Here is a 19596-nt window from a genome sequence, read left to right as displayed (position 1 = left end):
CGAAAGGGCAATGCGCAGGCCTTTACCATAAATTAGTCAGGGGATAGGGTGAGCAAGTTAAAGTTAGAAATAATTAAAGAATATAAGGGTCTCGAGGGGTTCACCTTGTGCAATTATAATTTTATTAGATTCGAAGAATAGTACAGTTTTAGTATGTATTGCGGTATCACCAAGGGCATGAGTAACGGCTTCTGCAAACATTTTAACACAAAAGTGTTGCAAGGGAGTTGGGACACTGCGAGAGCGGTTGTTGCCAATGAAAAGGCGAGAGCTGCTCTACTATCCTTTGAGCACTTCAAAGCACCTGGCGTAGATGGCATCTATCCAGGGATGGTGAAAGTGGGTATGGAGCAGTAAGAGCCACATCAAGGAAACATTTTTCGAAGAAATCTTGCTCTGGGCTACGCGCCTACCTGTGAGTCTGTTCTTCTGTAACGCAGAGACTGCTGTGTTTTGAAGTAAGTATTGATCGTGACCTAATAATGGAAGCGACTGAAGGCAGCCCCAAGGAAGCATGCTATCACGGTTAATGTGGAGTATATTGACAAACTCACTATTATGGGAACTGCAAAGTTTGTCAATATACGCTCAACCCTCTGCGGATGACGTGGATGTACTAGTTTTTGGTCGAGATCTCGCAATGGTGTGTAGAAACACACGACGCGCCGTTGATATCATTTTCGGTTGGTACCTCATACATGGACTTTCTGTAAATCTAAATAAAACCATAATGGTATTATTTACAAAACGGAAAAAAACTAAATGGTCCTTGCCTTCCGGAGATGAGGGGAAGGATATGCTGGCGTCTTCAACACGGATGGTTCAAAAACAGAACAGGGTTCTGGAGTAGGGCTCTACCTCTCAAATAAAAACGAGAAGTGAGTTTTTTCCTTGGCACAATATGCAGCGGTCTTTTAGGCTGAAGTGTGTGTGCTTTTAAAGATTTAGGTAACCTAGGTGATTCATGAGTGATTTAAGGTCTGGCGCATCTGGGCAACTGTGCGATAGTCCAACTAAATTGAGTTGTTCAGGAATGCAGAAACCGATTCAGCAATGAAAACAACTAACGATTTCATCCAGAGCATCATACTGTAAACAACAAATTTAGCTTTAACCTGACTTGGGTTTAAAGTTGGCTATAATTCATGTTGTGTTTGCAATGGTTCAAAAAGGAGCGATTTTCATTTGTTGCCACTTTCGGTCATGCTGCTTGGACGAAAGCGTTAGCCGTCTTTCTTGCTTTACTTGCAGAAGTATTGTGGGCATTTCCGATCATAATTCACTAGCTGGGCATATGTTCAGAATAGGAATTATTCAATATCATATTGGTCCATACTGTAATGAAGAAGAGGGATCCATGGAACATTTTCTATGTGAATGCTCCGCCTATGGATGCATCAGACATTATATTTTTGGTACTGATATGTTCCAACTGGAATTAGTAGCATCATTATTTTTAGTTTAAAAGCAGAATCAGTGCTTAAAATATGTTTATGTAAAAGATGAGAAGAAATGCACATCATTCAGGGCTGCGCAGTAAAGCAACGGTACGTATTGTGCAAAGGATACGAAAAAGGATGACTAGCATGTCGCAGGTAGCGACAAATCATCATCAACGGCGCAAAAACCGGTATTCGGTCTAGGCTTGCCTTAATAAGTGGAGTTCCTTATTAAGGCAGGCCTGCCATAATAAGGAACTCCAGACATCTCGGTTTTGCGCCGAGGTCCACCAATTCGATATTCCTAAAAGCTGTCTGGCGTCCTGCCCTACGCCATCGCTCCATCTTAGGCAGGGTCTGACTCGTCTTCTTTCCCTATCATAGATATTGCCCTTATAGACTTTCCGGGTGGGATCATCCTCATCCATACGGATTAAGTGACCCGCCCACCGTAACCTATTGAGCTGGATTTTATCCACAACCGGACGGTCATGGTATCGCTCATAGATTTCACCATTCGGTTACGGAATGGTCCATCCTCATGTAGGGGGCCAAAAATTCTTCGGAGAATTCTTCTCTCGAACGCGGCCAAGAGTTCGCAATTTTTCTTGCTAAGAACCCAAGTTTCCGAGGAATACATGAGGACTGGCAAGATCATAGTCTTGTACAGTAAGAGCTTTGACCCTATGGTGAGACGTTTCGAGCGGAATATTCTTTGTAAGCTGAAATAAGCTCTGTTGGCTGACAACAACTCTGCGCGGATTTCATCATCGTAGCTGTTATCGGTTGTGATTTTCGACCCTAGATAGGAGAAATTATCAACGGTCTCAAAGTAGAATTCTCCTATCCTTATTCTTCTTCGTGTTTGACCAGTGCGGTTTGCTGTTGTTGGTTGATTCGTCTTCGGTGCTGACGTTGCCACCATATATTTTGTCTTGCCTTCATTGATGTGCAGCCCAAGATCTCGCGCCGAGTGCCGCCTGCTCGATCTGGATGAAGGCAGTTTGTACGTCTCGGTTGGTTCTTGCCATGATGTCGATATCGTCAGCATAGGCCAGTAGTGGACTTGAAGAGGATCGTACCTCTTGCATTTACCTCAGCATTACGGATCATTTTCTCGAGGGCCAGGTTAAAGAGGACGCATGATAGGGTATCCTCTTATCGTAGACCGTTGTTGATGTCGAATGGTCTTGAGAGTGATCCTGCTGCTTTTATCTGGCCTTTCGTCGGGATACCGAATTCTCTCATGGCCGTGTACAGTTTTACCCTGGCTATGCTATACAGATGGTGCAACTGTTGTCCATATTCCAACAGTTTTTCTATCGCTTGCCGCAGAAAGAAAATCTGATCTGAACCAGCCGTTCCGACTCGTTTTGCGGCTGGGGCCAGTATGTTTGTGGCCGTATCCATGATAACGTTCTTCAGGGGATTGTGAAGATCATTTGTTGATGCTTCATCTCCAGGTCTTCTGTTGACTGCAGTTATTGTGGCATACATTTCCCTCTTATAGGTGTCGCGGAGGGCTGTGCTGTGGGTGGCTTCAGTGTGCACTCTCACCTGATTTTTAGAGGGGATTCTAGGTGGTATTGTTATTCGGTAGTATAGGTCCCGGGGCGAAACGTGGATTGGTACCCACGATGGGGCATAGAACCTGGGAAATGCCTGCTGAACCAACACCAACAGCTCTACTACCAAACCCTATCTCCACCTCCACGTGGTGACCGCTGGGAGCTCTTTCTTGACGAAAAGCTGCAGACGGAGAAGGATGAAGGCGAGTCTCCCGCGCCTAAAAACGGGACAAATTGTACCAACTGGTCCTCCAGGTTGGGGGTTGGGTAGGGCTGACAACCCTACACGGAAAACAACCTGTTACGAAGCCACAACAGGAGCCTCGGATAGGACGGATGTTAAAACGACGGACCCGGCAACGACAAAGGAACAACGATTTTCGCATTTTCTCATGGAACGTGCGCTCACTGTACAGAGATGAAGCTGATAAGCAGCTAGCCGATACCCTGTCCCAATATAGGGCTGATGTAACAGCGTTGCAAGAGATGCGATGGACAGGGACCGGTTTCCTGGAGAAGAGCCACTACACCATATATTATAGCGGCCATCCAGTAAACCATGTGCTCGGAGTAGGTTTCTTAGTCAGCCAAAAAATGAAACCTGCTGTTATCGGCTTTGAAAGTATAAGCGAACGGCTATGCACTCTGCGCTTGCGAGGCAAGTTTAGAAATATAAGCCTCATAAACATTCACGCCCCTACAGAGGAGACTGCAGAGTCGGAGAAGGATACCTTCTACGAGGCAGTAGAAAGAGCCCTCGAAGCCTGTCCCAGATATGATATCAAAATCATACTTGGGGATTTTAACAGCCAAGTAGGGAAGGAGCCCGTATTCAGGCGATACGTTGGCTCCCATAGCTTACACGAAAAAACAAATGATAACGGACTGCGGACTATTCAATTAGCAGGGTCACACGAAATGGTTGTTGGAAGTACCTGGTTTGCGCGGAAAGCGGTCCACAAACATACGTGGGCCTCTCCAGACGGGACCACTTTCAACGAAATTGACCACGTGTTGATCGAACGCCGCCACCTCTCAGCCTTGATGAATGTCAGAACATATAGGGGGGCCAATATAGACTCGGATCACTATCTCGTTGGCATGGTGCTCCGAGCTCGAATAACAATACCACCTAGAATCCCCTCTGACAATCAGGTGAGAGTGAACACTGAAGCCATCCACAACACAACCCTCCGCGACACCTATAAGAGGGAAATGGATGCCGCAATCACCGCAGTCAATAGAGGACCTGGAGATGAAGCATCAACTAATGATCTTCACAACCACCTGAAGAACGTTATCATGGATACGGCCACAAATATACTTGGCCCCAGCCGCAAAAGGAGTCGGAACGGCTGGTTTGACGATGAATGTAAGCTAGCAACGGAACGGAAGAATGCCGCATACCGAGTAATGTTGCATTCTCAAAGAACGCGGGCACGCGCAGAGACTTATCACGAACTCCGTCGAGCGGAGAAGCGACTTCACAGACGGAAAAAGGAAGCCTGGGAGAACCAACAAGTCTGTGAACTAGAAAAGTACAGGGAGCAACCGCACCAGGCGCGGAAGTTTTACCAACAAGTAAGCAGGATGAAGCCTTATACACCTCGATGCTCATCCTGCCGAGACAAAGAGGGAAATCTGATTTCCGACAGAATGGGCATATTAGAGCGATGGGTTGAGTACTTTGATGAGCTACTGAACAACCAGAACATCGGCGAGTTGGAGGTTCCGCCAACTGAAGACGACGGACAAATACTGCCACCACCAAGTTTAGGAGAAACAGTCCGTGCAATTCATTGGTTAAAAAATCATAAGTCGCCAGGAGCCGATGGAATTACAGCCAAATTGGTTAAATATGGAGGCGACCAGTTACACCAAGTGGTTCATCAACTTGTGCTCAAGGTATGGGATAGCGAATCAATGCCTGACGATTGGCAGCGAGGCATAATCTGTCTCATACATAAAAAGGGAGATATCACACAGTGCAGCAATTATAGAGGTATCACGTTCCTGAGTACCATCTATAAGATATTCTCCACTATCTTGCTAGGCCGGATAGCTCCATACGCCCAGAACATCATTGGCCCATACCAAAGAGGCTTCACTCCAGGCAAATCAACAACAGATCAGATTTTCTCTCTGCGGCAGGCGATGGAAAAACTGTTGGAATATGGACAACAGTTGCACCATCTGTTCATCGACTTTAAAGCCGCCTATGATAGCATAACCAGGGTAAAACTGTACACGGCCATGAGAGAATTCGGTATCCCGACGAAATTAATAAGACTAACTAGGCTGACCCTGACCAATGTCCGGTTTCCTGGAGAAGAGCCACTACACCATATATTATAGCGGCCATCCAGTAAACCATGTGCTCGGAGTAGGTTTCTTAGTCAGCCAAAAAATGAAACCTGCTGTTATCGGCTTTGAAAGTATAAGCGAACGGCTATGCACTCTGCGCTTGCGAGGCAAGTTTAGAAATATAAGCCTCATAAACATTCACGCCCCTACAGAGGAGACTGCAGAGTCGGAGAAGGATACCTTCTACGAGGCAGTAGAAAGAGCCCTCGAAGCCTGTCCCAGATATGATATCAAAATCATACTTGGGGATTTTAACAGCCAAGTAGGGAAGGAGCCCGTATTCAGGCGATACGTTGGCTCCCATAGCTTACACGAAAAAACAAATGATAACGGACTGCGGACTATTCAATTAGCAGGGTCACACGAAATGGTTGTTGGAAGTACCTGGTTTGCGCGGAAAGCGGTCCACAAACATACGTGGGCCTCTCCAGACGGGACCACTTTCAACGAAATTGACCACGTGTTGATCGAACGCCGCCACCTCTCAGCCTTGATGAATGTCAGAACATATAGGGGGGCCAATATAGACTCGGATCACTATCTCGTTGGCATGGTGCTCCGAGCTCGAATAACAATACCACCTAGAATCCCCTCTGACAATCAGGTGAGAGTGAACACTGAAGCCATCCACAACACAACCCTCCGCGACACCTATAAGAGGGAAATGGATGCCGCAATCACCGCAGTCAATAGAGGACCTGGAGATGAAGCATCAACTAATGATCTTCACAACCACCTGAAGAACGTTATCATGGATACGGCCACAAATATACTTGGCCCCAGCCGCAAAAGGAGTCGGAACGGCTGGTTTGACGATGAATGTAAGCTAGCAACGGAACGGAAGAATGCCGCATACCGAGTAATGTTGCATTCTTAAAGAACGCGGGCACGCGCAGAGACTTATCACGAACTCCGTCGAGCGGAGAAGCGACTTCACAGACGGAAAAAGGAAGCCTGGGAGAACCAACAAGTCTGTGAACTAGAAAAGTACAGGGAGCAACCGCACCAGGCGCGGAAGTTTTACCAACAAGTAAGCAGGATGAAGCCTTATACACCTCGATGCTCATCCTGCCGAGACAAAGAGGGAAATCTGATTTCCGACAGAATGGGCATATTAGAGCGATGGGTTGAGTACTTTGATGAGCTACTGAACAACCAGAACATCGGCGAGTTGGAGGTTCCGCCAACTGAAGACGACGGACAAATACTGCCACCACCAAGTTTAGGAGAAACAGTCCGTGCAATTCATTGGTTAAAAAATCATAAGTCGCCAGGAGCCGATGGAATTACAGCCAAATTGGTTAAATATGGAGGCGACCAGTTACACCAAGTGGTTCATCAACTTGTGCTCAAGGTATGGGATAGCGAATCAATGCCTGACGATTGGCAGCGAGGCATAATCTGTCTCATACATAAAAAGGGAGATATCACACAGTGCAGCAATTATAGAGGTATCACGTTCCTGAGTACCATCTATAAGATATTCTCCACTATCTTGCTAGGCCGGATAGCTCCATACGCCCAGAACATCATTGGCCCATACCAAAGAGGCTTCACTCCAGGCAAATCAACAACAGATCAGATTTTCTCTCTGCGGCAGGCGATGGAAAAACTGTTGGAATATGGACAACAGTTGCACCATCTGTTCATCGACTTTAAAGCCGCCTATGATAGCATAACCAGGGTAAAACTGTACACGGCCATGAGAGAATTCGGTATCCCGACGAAATTAATAAGACTAACTAGGCTGACCCTGACCAATGTGCGAGGCCAGATAAAAGCAGCAGGATCACTCTCAAGACCATTCGACATCAACAACGGTCTACGACAAGGGGATGCGCTATCATGCGTCCTCTTTAACCTGGCCCTCGAGAAAGTGATCCGTGATGCTGAGGTGAATGCAAGAGGTACGATCCTCTTCAAGTTCACCCAACTACTGGCCTATGCTGACGATATCGACATCATGGGAAGAACCACCCGAGACGTTCAAACTGTCTTCATCCAGATCGAGCAGGCGGCGCGAGATCTTGGGCTGCACATCAATGAAGGCAAGACAAAATACATGGTGGCAACGTCAGCACCGAAGACGAATTAACCAACAACATCAAACCGCACTGGTCAAACACAAACACGAACAAGAATAAGGATAGGGGAATACAACTTTGAGACCGTTGACAATTTCTCCTATCTAGGGTCGAAAATCACAACCGATAACAACTACGATGATGAAATCCGCGCACGGTTGTTGTCAGCCAACCGAGCCTACTTCAGCTTACAAAGACTCTTCCGCTCGAAACGTCTCACCATAGGGTCAAAGCTCTTACTGTACAAGACTATGATCTTGCCAGTCCTCATGTATTCCTCGGAAACTTGGGTTCTTAGCAAGAAAAATTGCGAACTCTTGGCCGCGTTCGAGAGAAGAATCCTCCGAAGAATTTTTGGCCCCCTACATGAGGATGGACGATTCCGTAGCCTACACAATGACGAAATCTATGAGCGATACCATGACCGTCCGGTTGTGGATAAAATCCGGCTCAATAGGTTACGGTGGGCGGGTCACTTAATCCGTATGGATGAAGATGATCCCACCCGGAAAGTCTATAAGGGCAATATCTATGATAGGAAAAGAAGACGAGGCAGACCCTGCCTAAGATGGAGCGATGGCGTGGGCCAGGACGCCAGACAGCTTTTAGGGATATCGAATTGGTGGACCTGGGCGCAAAACCGGGATGTCTGGAGTTCCTTATTAAGGCAGGCCTAGACCGGATACCGGTTGTTGCGCCGTTGATGATGATGATGATGATTGTTATTCGTGCTCGAAGCACCATGCCAATGAGATAGTGATCCGAGTCTATATTGGCCCCGCTATATGTTCTGACATTCATCAAGGTTGAGAAGTGGCGGCGTTCGATCAACACGTGGTCAATATGGTTGAAAGTGGTCCCGTCTGGAGAGGCCCACGTATGTTTGTGGACCGCTTTCCGCGCAAACCAGGTACTTCCAACAACCATTTCGTGTGACCCTGCTAATTGAATAATCCGCAGTCCGTTATCATTTGTTTTTTCGTGTAAGCTATGGGAGCCAGCGTATCGCCTGAATACGGGCTCCTTCCCTACTTGGCTGTTAAAATCCCCAAGTATGATTTTAATATCATTAGTTTCATTTTTTGGCTGACTAAGAAACCTACTCCGAGCACATGGTTTACTGGATGACCGCTATAATATATGGTGTAGCGGCTCTTCTCCAGGAAACCGGTCCCTGTCCATCGCATCTTTTGTAACGCTGTTATATCAGCCCAATATTGGGACAGGGTATCGGCTAGCTGCCCATCAGCTTCATCTCTGTACAGGGAGCGCACGTTCCATGAGAAAATGCGCAAATCGTTAATCCGTTGTCGTTGCCGGGTTCGTCGTTGTAAAGTCCACACTGTACGAGGCTCCTTTCGTGGTTCCGGAACGTCGGTTTTCCGTGTAGGGTTGTCAGCCCTACCCAACTCCCAACTTGGAGGACCAGTGGGTACAGTTTGTCCCGTATTTAGGCGCGGGAGACTCGCCTTCATCCTTCTCCGTCTGCAGCTTTTCGTTACGAAAGAGCTCCCAGCGGTCACCACGTGGAGGTGGAGATAGGGTTTGGTAGTAGAGCTGTTGGTGTTGGTGCAGCAGGAATTTCCAAGGTTTTATGCTCCATCGTGGGTACCAATCTTCGTTTCGCCCTGGGACCTATACTACCCGTTGACCACCTAGGTAGCGACAAATGTCTGAAACAAATACAGAAGTGTGTTGAATCGCAACAATCCATATTGGTTAATCGGAAACATATGTGGGTTATATTTTTGGCAATGACAATGACTGAACTATGTAATCCCAACAACGACTTCATATGACACTTCTAAATCAGGGCTCATAGAATTGTTTTAACACGGAACATGCGGCAAATCTATTGGGGTTGAAACGGTAACATGTTTTAGTGATTTAATATTTATAATTGGAAGCACAACCAGGAAATATATTAGAAGGCAAGTACCAATTTCTAACACGGAAATGCGGTCAGGCTATAAAATTCATACCATCGTCCTCAGTCTGCACATAATCGGGAAATAACGGTCGTTCGACTACTTTTACTGTAACGATGAGGTGGATGATGGCCGTCACACCTGTTTCTTCTAAAGAAGGTGGAAGCGCCATCCCCATCACCTATCGACGCGTCATCCCTATCATCGGCGTCCCTGCGGACACTACAATTGGGCCCATGCTGCAGAGCGATGGAGATGGGTAGAAGAAATGTAGGGAAAGTTTTGTGGGTGGAGATCACAAAAAGACGCTAACCACCCCCACTTCTCCGCCTATATCTCCGCGGGACCATCGTGAAATATTACTTTGTGAGGAGGGCTGTGGTTTCCACTAGCACAACTAAATCTGGGCTCGATCCAGTGTCCGCAGCTTTTCTTGTATCGCGGTTACTGTTTCACGAAATTGTGAAGTCCAATAACCACGTTGAGGGCTTCATTTAACCTTCCTCCTTCACTCGTGAATCTCGGATAATGGAACATAACATGCTTCGGGTGTACCGCCGCATTCGGGACAGTATCAGGACAGGAAACGATATAAGTACTTCTTGTATCCACCGTGTCCTGTAAGGAACAGCGTTAGGTGGTAATTTAACCGTCCATGCTTCCACTCGACCCATCTCTCAATAAACGGAATCAGCGTATGGGTCGAACGACCTTTCGCGGAATTATACCACCATTGCTGCCATCTCCTGTACAGCTTCTTCCTAGTGGCTTTCGGGAAGCTCGCAGTCACTCCGGTAAATACAGTGTGCCTCATTCATAAAAAACATCCAAGGGAATCATTCCCGCGATGACGCACACTGCCTCATCGGATACTGTCCTAAATGCACTGCACACCATCAGCGTGATTGGCCAGTATGCCCAACTTACCTTTCCCTGGTTTACGGTGTTATCCAGTGCGCACGCCCAGACAGGAGCCGCATATAGCAGGATTGATTTCAACACCCGCGCGATAAGCAGCCGCGACTAGATTTTGGCCCTCCAATATTAGGTATCATCCTTGCTAGAGATGAGCTGGCCTTTGCTGCCTTTTCACGCGTATAATCTAGGTGCCTTTTGAAGCTCAACTTGGCATCGATCATTACGCTCCGGTATCTAATGATCGATTTTGAAACGACCCCATGATTACCTATCCGGATTTTGACAGTATTGTTTTTCCTGCCATTGTAATAAGGACCGCCCCCTTATCTTCCGCCAGGTCCAGTTTCACCATTTGATGGCATGAATGGTTTCAATTTTATAGAGTTCCACGTCTTCGAGGTGTTTCGCAACTACTAACACTGACAGAATCAATCAATATTGCCGCACGCAAAGGCTGAGCACTCCGTCATACATTATGCCCCACAGCAGGGGCTCCAGTACGAAGCTTTGGGGAACACTTGCTGTCACAGCATATTCCTTCGGCCTTTCGTCCGTCTCGTACCAAAGAAATTTCTCCGAGGGGTAAATCCCGATTTTCCGAGCTTAGTAACCAGGGACACCCAGTTTAGCCAGGGTGCCTTAATCCAACCCTTGTTTGCTAAGTTAGACGCATTCCGTCACCACCACGCAGCACCCATCGGCGGCCAATGCCTCCTGAGGCAGGTCTACTACTATTGCTATTGCATCGACAGTGGACCATGCTCTACCAAACTCCGCTCCGATAGGCCACCGTATAGTTCGACGAAGGAAAGCAGCCTGTTGTATATCACCCGCTCCAACATCTTTTCCATAGTGTCCATGGTATCCCCAGTTCGTCCACAAATCCCTGGTAATTCCCCTTTGGTCATCCCGGGGATTTTTAAGACGTTCTTTTGCACCGTTGGTTGAGGTTGGCTCTCTTCCTGTTGGGGAAAAAACATTGCGAATATTTTGAAAGTTAGTCGTAGTCGAAGAACTACCCGGAACTTTCTTCGGTGCAGGTTTCTTCTGTGAAGAGGCGTTTATTTTTCTTGGGCGCTTGCTAGGCACCAAGGGGTTTATTAATTTCGTCCCTACTCCGTTTGCCAACGTTATAAGCTACCTTATGCTGAGGAAGCGTCACCTGCGCCTCTCGCGTGAGTTTGCTACATGACGCTTGGGAATTTTTCTCCTCCACCGCTTTAATATAGGACAACCTAATGCCGTATCAGAGCGCTGATATTTTGGTGGATATTCCGCCGGTGCGGTGAATTCCCAAGTTTTGAGCTTTTACGAAAAAGATCCGGTGTAGATCCGATTTCCACTCCACTAAGGTCTTTAGTAGCATTAGATGCCAAAATAGCCAAGTTCCCCACAACTGATGCACTGCGGTCGCTGGATACCGATAGCCCGGTACTGGATCTTCAAAGCCTTGCGGGGTAAAAAAACTTGCTTTCTCGTCCTCCATATTTGGTTTAATTTTTGGGTGCCCTTCCCATTATCATCATCAACGGCGCAACAACCGGTATCCGGTCTAGGTCTGCCATAATAAGGAACTCCATACATCCCGGTTTTGCGCGAGGCCCACCAATTCGATATCCCTGAAAGCTACCTGGCGTCCTGGCCTACGCCATCGTTCCATCACAGGCAGGGTCTACCTCGCTTTCTTTTTCTCCTTCCCATAGCTAAGTTTTATCCACGGATGGGCGTTTGCTTCCTATCTACCCGGTCTATGCACAAGCATGCCCATCCACGCACATCTCCTGATGCGTGTATGTGTATGCCCATAACGTACCCCCTTATCAGCACGAAGGCACACTTCTGATGGGAGATTTGGCAACACAGGAACGTAGAGGAGTTAGGTTTCCTGAACCACAGAGTGTGTGCTTATTCTTGTTAATTTTAGTAATTACTTCATAAAAGGAATTCGCACATTTGTTTTTGTACAATATGTGAGAGATACCCCCAATGTATGTTATTAGATCATATTTGTCGTTCAATAAAACTAGAATTTTTTTGAAATAATAAAAACTTGTTTTTCCTATTCGCTAGTGTTAATTTATTGGTCTTGCAAATACCGATATTTTGGGAACCTTTTCTTCATCAGTGCTAACAAGTTTGACAACCAGGGAACAAGTGGTTCCGAAATATCACTGGCGAATAGAAAAGTTTTTATTATTTTAAATAATTTAATCGCTAGAAACACCGCGTAATTTCACTCAGATAGAATTTATTGTTCGTAGCAACAATGGAACAATCATTTGCCTTTATCGTTTAGAGTGCGGTTTAGGGAATCAGTATTTTATGTCTTATCATAATTAAAAAGTTATGGGATATAATAGATAAATGTAAGGATGTATGTTGAACTTGTCGCTTTTCAGAGGGTAAGTACGAAATCTATATTATAGCCCTTAGCATTTTTTTGAAATATCATTTCACTCTCCATAATCATCAGATAATTCAGCTTTGCTCTTAATCCAATTAACATACTCCGCCACTTTCGTAAACACTCCTGGATATGGAGCTATTGTGCAAGGTTTAACACTCCAAGATACAATTCCCACTTGTTCTCCATTAACTAAAAGGGGACCTCCAGAATCACCATTACATTGACCTTTCCCTCCTCCAGGTACACCGGCGCAAATATTTGTGAAGTGTGTTCCATTGTTGTGAAGTTCTTGGCAATCATCATCCGAAAATATTTTGATATCGACTTTTTGAAGATGAGTTTGAACAATGCCACTTGACTGTTGGTGAAACAGAAATCATGCTATATTATATATTTTAGTTTGTAGATCGTAATGAGTACTTGCGATTCAAAATAGTTGGATAGACTGAAAGCTTTCCTCCTCCCTAGAAACATCAGAGACATGTTGGGCCTATTGCCTCAAACAGTTTCGTTGTTTAATGCTAGGCATATACAAACAGTAGCAAACTCATCGATTACCACACAAATCACTAATTATTTTCCAATCAACGACTCCTCTAGTTTCTAAGGAAAACATATTACTCAACGTACCGCATTAAGGCCCCATCCAACCAATACAGCATCGCTTCCAGCTCGGGTAACCTGTCCTTGCTTAGGCAATTTGATCGTGTTTATGAAGTCATTCAATCTCAAAGGAGCAGAAAGATGGAGTAGTGCAATATCGTTTATATAGTTATCTGAGGGATTATATCCTTCATGAACAATAATCTCTTCCACAGACGCGACATTCGGTCCAGTAGATGTTATTTCCGTCACACCATATTGAATGTTAATTGAGGACGATTCCCTTCCTGCTACACAATGGGCTGCCGTAAGAAGCCATCGCTTGCTAATTATCGAACTTCCGCAAGAATGCGATCCTCCTGTGACATTTACAACCTTGCGAAGGGAAGCCTGCAATTAACAGTTGTTTAACAAGTTTATACGTGAGAGTGGTATACTTATCGAACATAGGCCGTCTTAAGCTCATAAATACATATTGATCTACATATATGCCCGTACATAAGTTACGTATACGTATGTTGTTATTTCAACTTAAAATGGGGAATTCTGACAGAAGTTACTGATTAGATATAGATAAGAGTAAGAGTAGCAGTAGCGGTTTATCTACTTTTAGTTTGTTTATTGAATGTGTCCAATTTTAGGTACGTAGTCAAATAAATTTTTGCAGGAAAAGGTTTTGCCAGTTTCATTAATCACAAAATCAGCTGAAAGCGTTAAAATTAGCTAAAAAATATCTGAATAAAGTTGAATTGTGTCTTACGATAAAAGGGAATTCCCCATCTTCAGCATCGGTTCCATTTACTACGCGAGTCCCCACATCCGCTTCTGAACTATTTGCTCGAACTAACTTATAATTAATTAGTATAAATGCAACTACTATGAATCTCCACATGTCTGTCACCACTGGAAACTATTGTTTATTTTCATTCGCTTTTATAAGAAGCATTGCGTTCTGTTGGAAAAACGACACTTCAGATAAGAACTGCAAGTTAAGTTTTGCTACTTGACACAATAATTCAAAATGCTTGTAAATCGGTGAAAATAAATGGATAAAATGTTGATAACGCAGTAGGGGCGGAAGTGCCACTTCGTAGTTAATACGATAAAGCCGCTTACTTTGCATTCTTTGTTTTAGAACAATTAATTAACTAATGGCAGGTCAAGGTAGCTTTCTAAAACATGGCCTTGGGAGGTGTAAAGCATATAGCGAAGGGAGACTCTACGATATCACAGTAAGCATACTACATGAATCGTTTAGCGGATATTAGTAAGCATATAAAAGCATCTAAAAGTCATGGAAAACAGGTACGACACACGAGCCAACAATTTGAAACCCATCGCTTAGTGGCAAAGCTTTTGACAGTATATCAACTTTCCGGCAGTCAAGAGGTAGCATAGCTCCCAGGGTGAAACTAGAATGGTACCGACGATGGAGCATAAAATCAGGGAAATGCCTGCTGAACCAACACCAACAGGTAAACCCTATCTCCATCTCGACGTGATGATCGCTGGGAGTTCTTCCTTAATGATGGAGATGGAGAAGGATAAAGGCGAGTCTCCCACGCCTAAAAAGGGGAAAAATTGCACCAACCTCCAGGTTCGGGTTGGCAGACAACCCTACACGGAAAACCGATGTTACGAAGCCACAGAAGGAGCCTCGGACAGGATGGACTTTAAAACAACGAATCCGGCAACAACAACGGAATAATGATTTGCATATTTTCTCATGGAACGAGCGCTCCCTGTACAGACCGAGTGCTGGTGAGCAACTAGCCGTAACTCTGTCCCAATATAAGGCTGATGTAACATCGTTGCAGGAGATGAGTTGGACCGGTTTCCTGGAGAAGAGCCACTACACCATATATTGTAGCGGCCATCCAGTAAAGCAAGAGCTCGATGTAGGTTTTTTGGTCAGCCAAAAAATGAAATTCGCTGTAATCGGCTTTAAAAGTATAAGCGAAAGGCTATGCACTCTGCGTTTGCGAGGCAAATTTAGAAATATAAGCCTGAACGGATTATTCAGCTAGGAGTATCGCACGAAATGGTTGTTGGATGTACCTGATTTGGGTGGCAAGCGGTCCACAAACATACGTGGACCTCTAAAGACAGGAGCACTTCCAACCAAATTGACCACGTGCAAATTGAACGTCGTCAGCCCTTAGCCTTGCTAAATGTCAGAATATAGAGGGAGGGGCGGGGTGGACTCAGATCACTATCTCGTTGACATGGTGCTCCGATCTCCGCCGTAATCTCTCTCACCATCCTGAGTGTCCAGTTTATTGTAAAGATTTTTGTAATAGGACGCCCCGGTGACAGCGATAGTCGAGAAACTTGTGGTAGAGGCGTTTCTTTTCAAGGACCTTCATTTCAACATCTTCATTCCAAAGCCAAGCATTACGGTTGAGGTACACCTTACTTGGCTTGGTGAACCCGAGGGTTGCAGAGGCCGCTTTGTGCATCGTGTCTTTCATTTGGTTTCACGATTGTTCACGTTCGCAATGTTTGGTAATCGCGTAAGTGGCCGATGCTGAGGTGCGATGGTCTCATAGGGAACGGCTTTGCAATCAGTGACGGTGGTAAAATGTCGGCGTCTTATGAGAATATAGTCGATTTGCGTTTTACTGTTCGCACTATAGAATGTAGGAAGATGAGACAATCGTTTGATGAACCATATATTCATAAGTACAAGGTCATGGATGTCCACAAGTCGATTATACGGTCGCCCTCTCATTTCGCGCTTCAAACCCCTTTCCCCCATGGCACCTGTTACTATCTGCGTTTTCACCCATATGACCATTATGGTAGTCGGCAATGATAATAAATAGTCATTAGCAGGCACGTGACAAGTTTTTGCATCGAGAAGTTGCCAGAAGGCATTTTTCTCGGCATGTGGTGAAGAAGTGAATAGGGCGATCAGCTTATATAATGGTGAGCTTCATCAACCGGTCATCAAATCGTTCCACTTCTTTAATGGCATCACGGAACCCTCTGAGATGGCAATGTCAACACCAATAGAGAAGTTTATAGCCATTTTTACCGCGTTCGCGTTCACTTTCGCTTTTGGCACCAGACCATTAGGTTTTTTGCAGGGAACCAAAAGGTGAAGCAAGCATGTGACTGAAATCTCAAAAAAATTTCAAGTAATTTTAAGAGTAATGCTTCAAGGTATATTCCGTCCCCGATACTATTCGATCATGTTTTCAGAAACCATAGCCACTTTAAGATTTTCAAGATTACAGTATACTGGCAACTTGGGAGCACAAAGCTTTCTCTTGTCTGCGGGGCCCCAATGAGGTACTCTCGATAGGTTACAGATTTAGGAAGGGGACAATTTCATTACTTCATACGCTGCTGTTCGAGTTGTCTGAAACTTGTTACTTGCTCATGTACCATTGAAGGCTTTCCCGGTTATAAACTCTTATCTTGCTTTAGGGGTAGAGTTTTTTTATATCTAAGGGAATTGGTTGGTTTAATAGGGGTTCAGTATTTATTTAAGGTATTTGGTGACAACGGATTATTATAACCCTTATGATTCCTCTGTTCAGCGCCTCGAATGTTACTACAATCCTCCGATTCGGGATTATTAATATTATCCGGTATTTACAAATAAAAATGGTGTTAGTCATATATTAATGCTGTTTGATCGTTATATTTGTGTACATATGTATCAATGTATCAATATACATTTTACAAATTGAGTCCAGTCTTAGTACGGAGCCAATCGACGTAATGTGAAACCTTGGTGTAAACACCTGGATATGGTGCAACAGTGCAAGGCTTAACGCTCCATGAAACAATGCCATGTTGGTAACCGTTGATTAGGAGTGGGCCGCCAGAATCACCGCTGCATTGCCCCTTACCGCCTTCAGGAACTCCAGCGCAAATGTTGGAAGCATGGATTTTATTGTAATGCAACGAAGAGCATTCGGGATTATCAAAAGTGACCAAGTCAACTTGTTGCAAATGTGTCTGGATGGATCCGCCGGTCTAGAAAAATGAACAATAGGGTCATATTTTGTTTGGGGGATAGTATCCAAAAAGTATATAACAAAACTCAGAGGAACTAAACTATATAGGAAATCTTATAATCAGGTGTTACCTTGTCCAAACCCCACCCAATAAGGGTGGCGAAAGTTCGTCCAGAAACTTCAGTATACGATGGAGGCAATTTGACAGCGTTTACTTCTGATCCAATTGGCAACGGGCTAGCCAGACGAACAAGTGCAATATCATTGATGTATGAGTTGGATGGGTTGTATCCCTCATGGACAATGATTTCGGCAACCGATGCTACATTTGGTCCTTTAGAGGCGATTGTGGTAACGCCATATTGGATGCTGATTGAAGAAGGTTTAGCGGAGCTTACACAGTGGGCGGCAGTAAGGATCCAATATTCACTCAAAATGGATGAACCACAACTATGAGAGCCCGTTGCAGAGCGCAATGAAACCTGTTTTAAAAAGAGAAAGTGTGTGATGTCTTCACATACGGTTCCTTATTAGCGATTTTAGGTGCTTACAATAAACGGATATTCAGACTGGTCAGCATCGTGGCCTCCGACAACCCTTTCTTGAGGGTAGCAGAGGGCCGAAGCGATTAAAGCGCAAAGTAAAGTTAGCCGAAACATGCTCTTGTTGAAAGACCCACAAGAAATCACTGATTCTGCTTTGGGAAAAATTCTCTTTTATAGTGTTCAGTATAGGCAAGATAAGACCATGATATATTTCCAAGTTAATCCTACGAATTTAGTCTTTGAAGGGTTCCTTATTCGATTAGACTTAATTAAGATTGACGTCTAGTGAAATGATAATGTACAACACAAATCGATCATTTACACATAGTACGTCAGAAAGAATTGCGATGTTGTTGCAATCAAATTTATAGCAGATTTGGTTTTGATAATTTCTTGGTATGTTTGGGTTTTTATCTCGTACTTGGAGTAAGGTCATTGAATTGGACACTGGAGTTCAGCCTCTTGTCAAAGAATATATGAACTGGGGAATTCCAGCATATGATTGGGAAGGAGCATGACATAAAGGAGGCGCGGGTAAGTTGTACAGATTTTTTGTAGTGAAGAATATTGTAAAGAATGTCTTTGGTCAAAACTTTTTTTTTTAAGGTCGAAATTCAGCGATATTGGAGGTATGAATGACCATGTGAGATTCATACGAAGTTAGCTGGATTTGCAGGATTCTTTCTTTCTCTCTAATTAGTTAAGCACATTTTTCTTCCCAAAATTTTATCGCTGGCGGTGCTGAATTAGCGTGAAATTCATTGGTGTGGGTTTCTTTCTTTGATTATGGGTGTGGATATAGTGCTTCTCCTGTTTAGTTTAGTTTATTTTCTCCAGAAGCAGACGTAAATTTCAAATCATTCCTCATAAATTTCGCCGTTATATAGGGTATGCAATCGTTCATCCTTTTGTAAGAGCCCAAAAATTCTTCGGATGATTCTTCTCTCAAGCGCGACTAAGAGTTCGCAATCTTTCTAGCTAAGAACCCAAGTCTTCGAGTAATACACCAGGACTGGCAAGATTATTGATTTATTCAGTAAGAGCCTTGACCCTGTGGCGAGACAGTTTTTGTAAGCTGGTATAAGCTCTGTTAGCTGCCAACAACTGTCCCCGGATTTCCTCATCGTAACTGTTATCGGTTGTGATTTTCGACCCTACATAGGAGTAATTATCAACGGTCTCAATCCTATATTTATTTTTTTTATTTGACAAGTGCCATATGATGTCGTTGCTTCTTTGGTTGGTTGGTTTTTGGTTTTTGATGCTGATGTTGCCATCACACATTTCACCTTGCCGCCATTGATGTACATCTCAAGGTCCTAACGTCTGTTGATATCGTCAGCATAGACGAGTAGCTGGGCGGATTTAAAGAGGATGGTGCCTCACTTTTATAGGGCACGGTGAGGCATCTCCCTGTCTTAGACCGTTGTTTCTGTCAAATGGTCTCGAGAGTGATATTGCCTCGCACATTGGTCTGGGCTGACCCAGTTAGTCTTATCAATTTCGTTGGGAAATCGAATTCTCTCATGGCCGTGTATAGTTTGCCCCTTTTTCAGGCGCTTGTCACTTTTGCCGGAGTGAACCGTTGGTGTTCTGGGTGAATGGGGCTATCCCACCTAACAAGATAGCGGAGAATATCCTGTAGGTGGTACTCAGCATTGTGATACCTCTATATTTGCGGCACTGCGTGATATCACCATTTCTATGTATGAGAGAGATAATACCTCGTTGCCAGTCGTCAGGCATTGATTGGCTGTTCTATACCTTAAGTA

The 19596-nt window shown here is 44.6% G+C and overlaps 2 protein-coding genes across 2 annotated transcripts; both read right to left on the bottom strand.

The window, feature by feature from the left end:
- Positions 1-12424: 12424 nt before the first annotated feature.
- LOC119648325 (trypsin Blo t 3-like) lies at positions 12425-14236 on the bottom strand. Its single transcript, XM_038050018.1, has 3 exons — positions 14072-14236; positions 13339-13701; positions 12425-13066 (listed from the first exon to the last, which is right to left on the bottom strand). The coding sequence occupies exons 1-3, from the start codon at positions 14201-14203 to the stop codon at positions 12755-12757; spliced, it is 807 nt and encodes a 268-aa protein (XP_037905946.1). The 5' UTR covers positions 14204-14236; the 3' UTR covers positions 12425-12754.
- Positions 14237-16933: 2697 nt separating this feature from the next.
- On the bottom strand, positions 16934-17991 carry LOC119649774 (trypsin-like). The gene is made up of 3 exons (XM_038052075.1): positions 17831-17991; positions 17411-17761; positions 16934-17298 (listed from the first exon to the last, which is right to left on the bottom strand). The coding sequence occupies exons 1-3, from the start codon at positions 17936-17938 to the stop codon at positions 16999-17001; spliced, it is 759 nt and encodes a 252-aa protein (XP_037908003.1). The 5' UTR covers positions 17939-17991; the 3' UTR covers positions 16934-16998.
- Positions 17992-19596: the final 1605 nt, after the last annotated feature.

This window comes from Hermetia illucens, chromosome 2 (assembly GCF_905115235.1).
Source record: "Hermetia illucens chromosome 2, iHerIll2.2.curated.20191125, whole genome shotgun sequence".
Classification (NCBI taxonomy): Eukaryota; Metazoa; Arthropoda; class Insecta; order Diptera; family Stratiomyidae; genus Hermetia; species Hermetia illucens.
Note: the sequence above shows the minus strand (reverse complement) of the source record. Positions and strands in the feature narration are given on the sequence as shown.

Coding starts and splice junctions, on each gene's coding strand:
- LOC119648325 (XM_038050018.1), bottom strand. CDS start 14,203: ATGTGGAGATTCATAGTAGTTGCATTTATACTAATTAATTATAAGTTA. Junction 13,702..14,071: donor ATGGGGAATTCCCTTTTATC/GTAAGACACAAT, acceptor TGTTAATTGCAG/GCTTCCCTTCGCAAGGTTGT. Junction 13,067..13,338: donor TTGGATGGGGCCTTAATGCG/GTACGTTGAGTA, acceptor TTTCACCAACAG/TCAAGTGGCATTGTTCAAAC.
- LOC119649774 (XM_038052075.1), bottom strand. CDS start 17,938: ATGTTTCGGCTAACTTTACTTTGCGCTTTAATCGCTTCGGCCCTCTGC. Junction 17,762..17,830: donor AGTCTGAATATCCGTTTATT/GTAAGCACCTAA, acceptor TTTTTAAAACAG/GTTTCATTGCGCTCTGCAAC. Junction 17,299..17,410: donor TTGGGTGGGGTTTGGACAAG/GTAACACCTGAT, acceptor TCATTTTTCTAG/ACCGGCGGATCCATCCAGAC.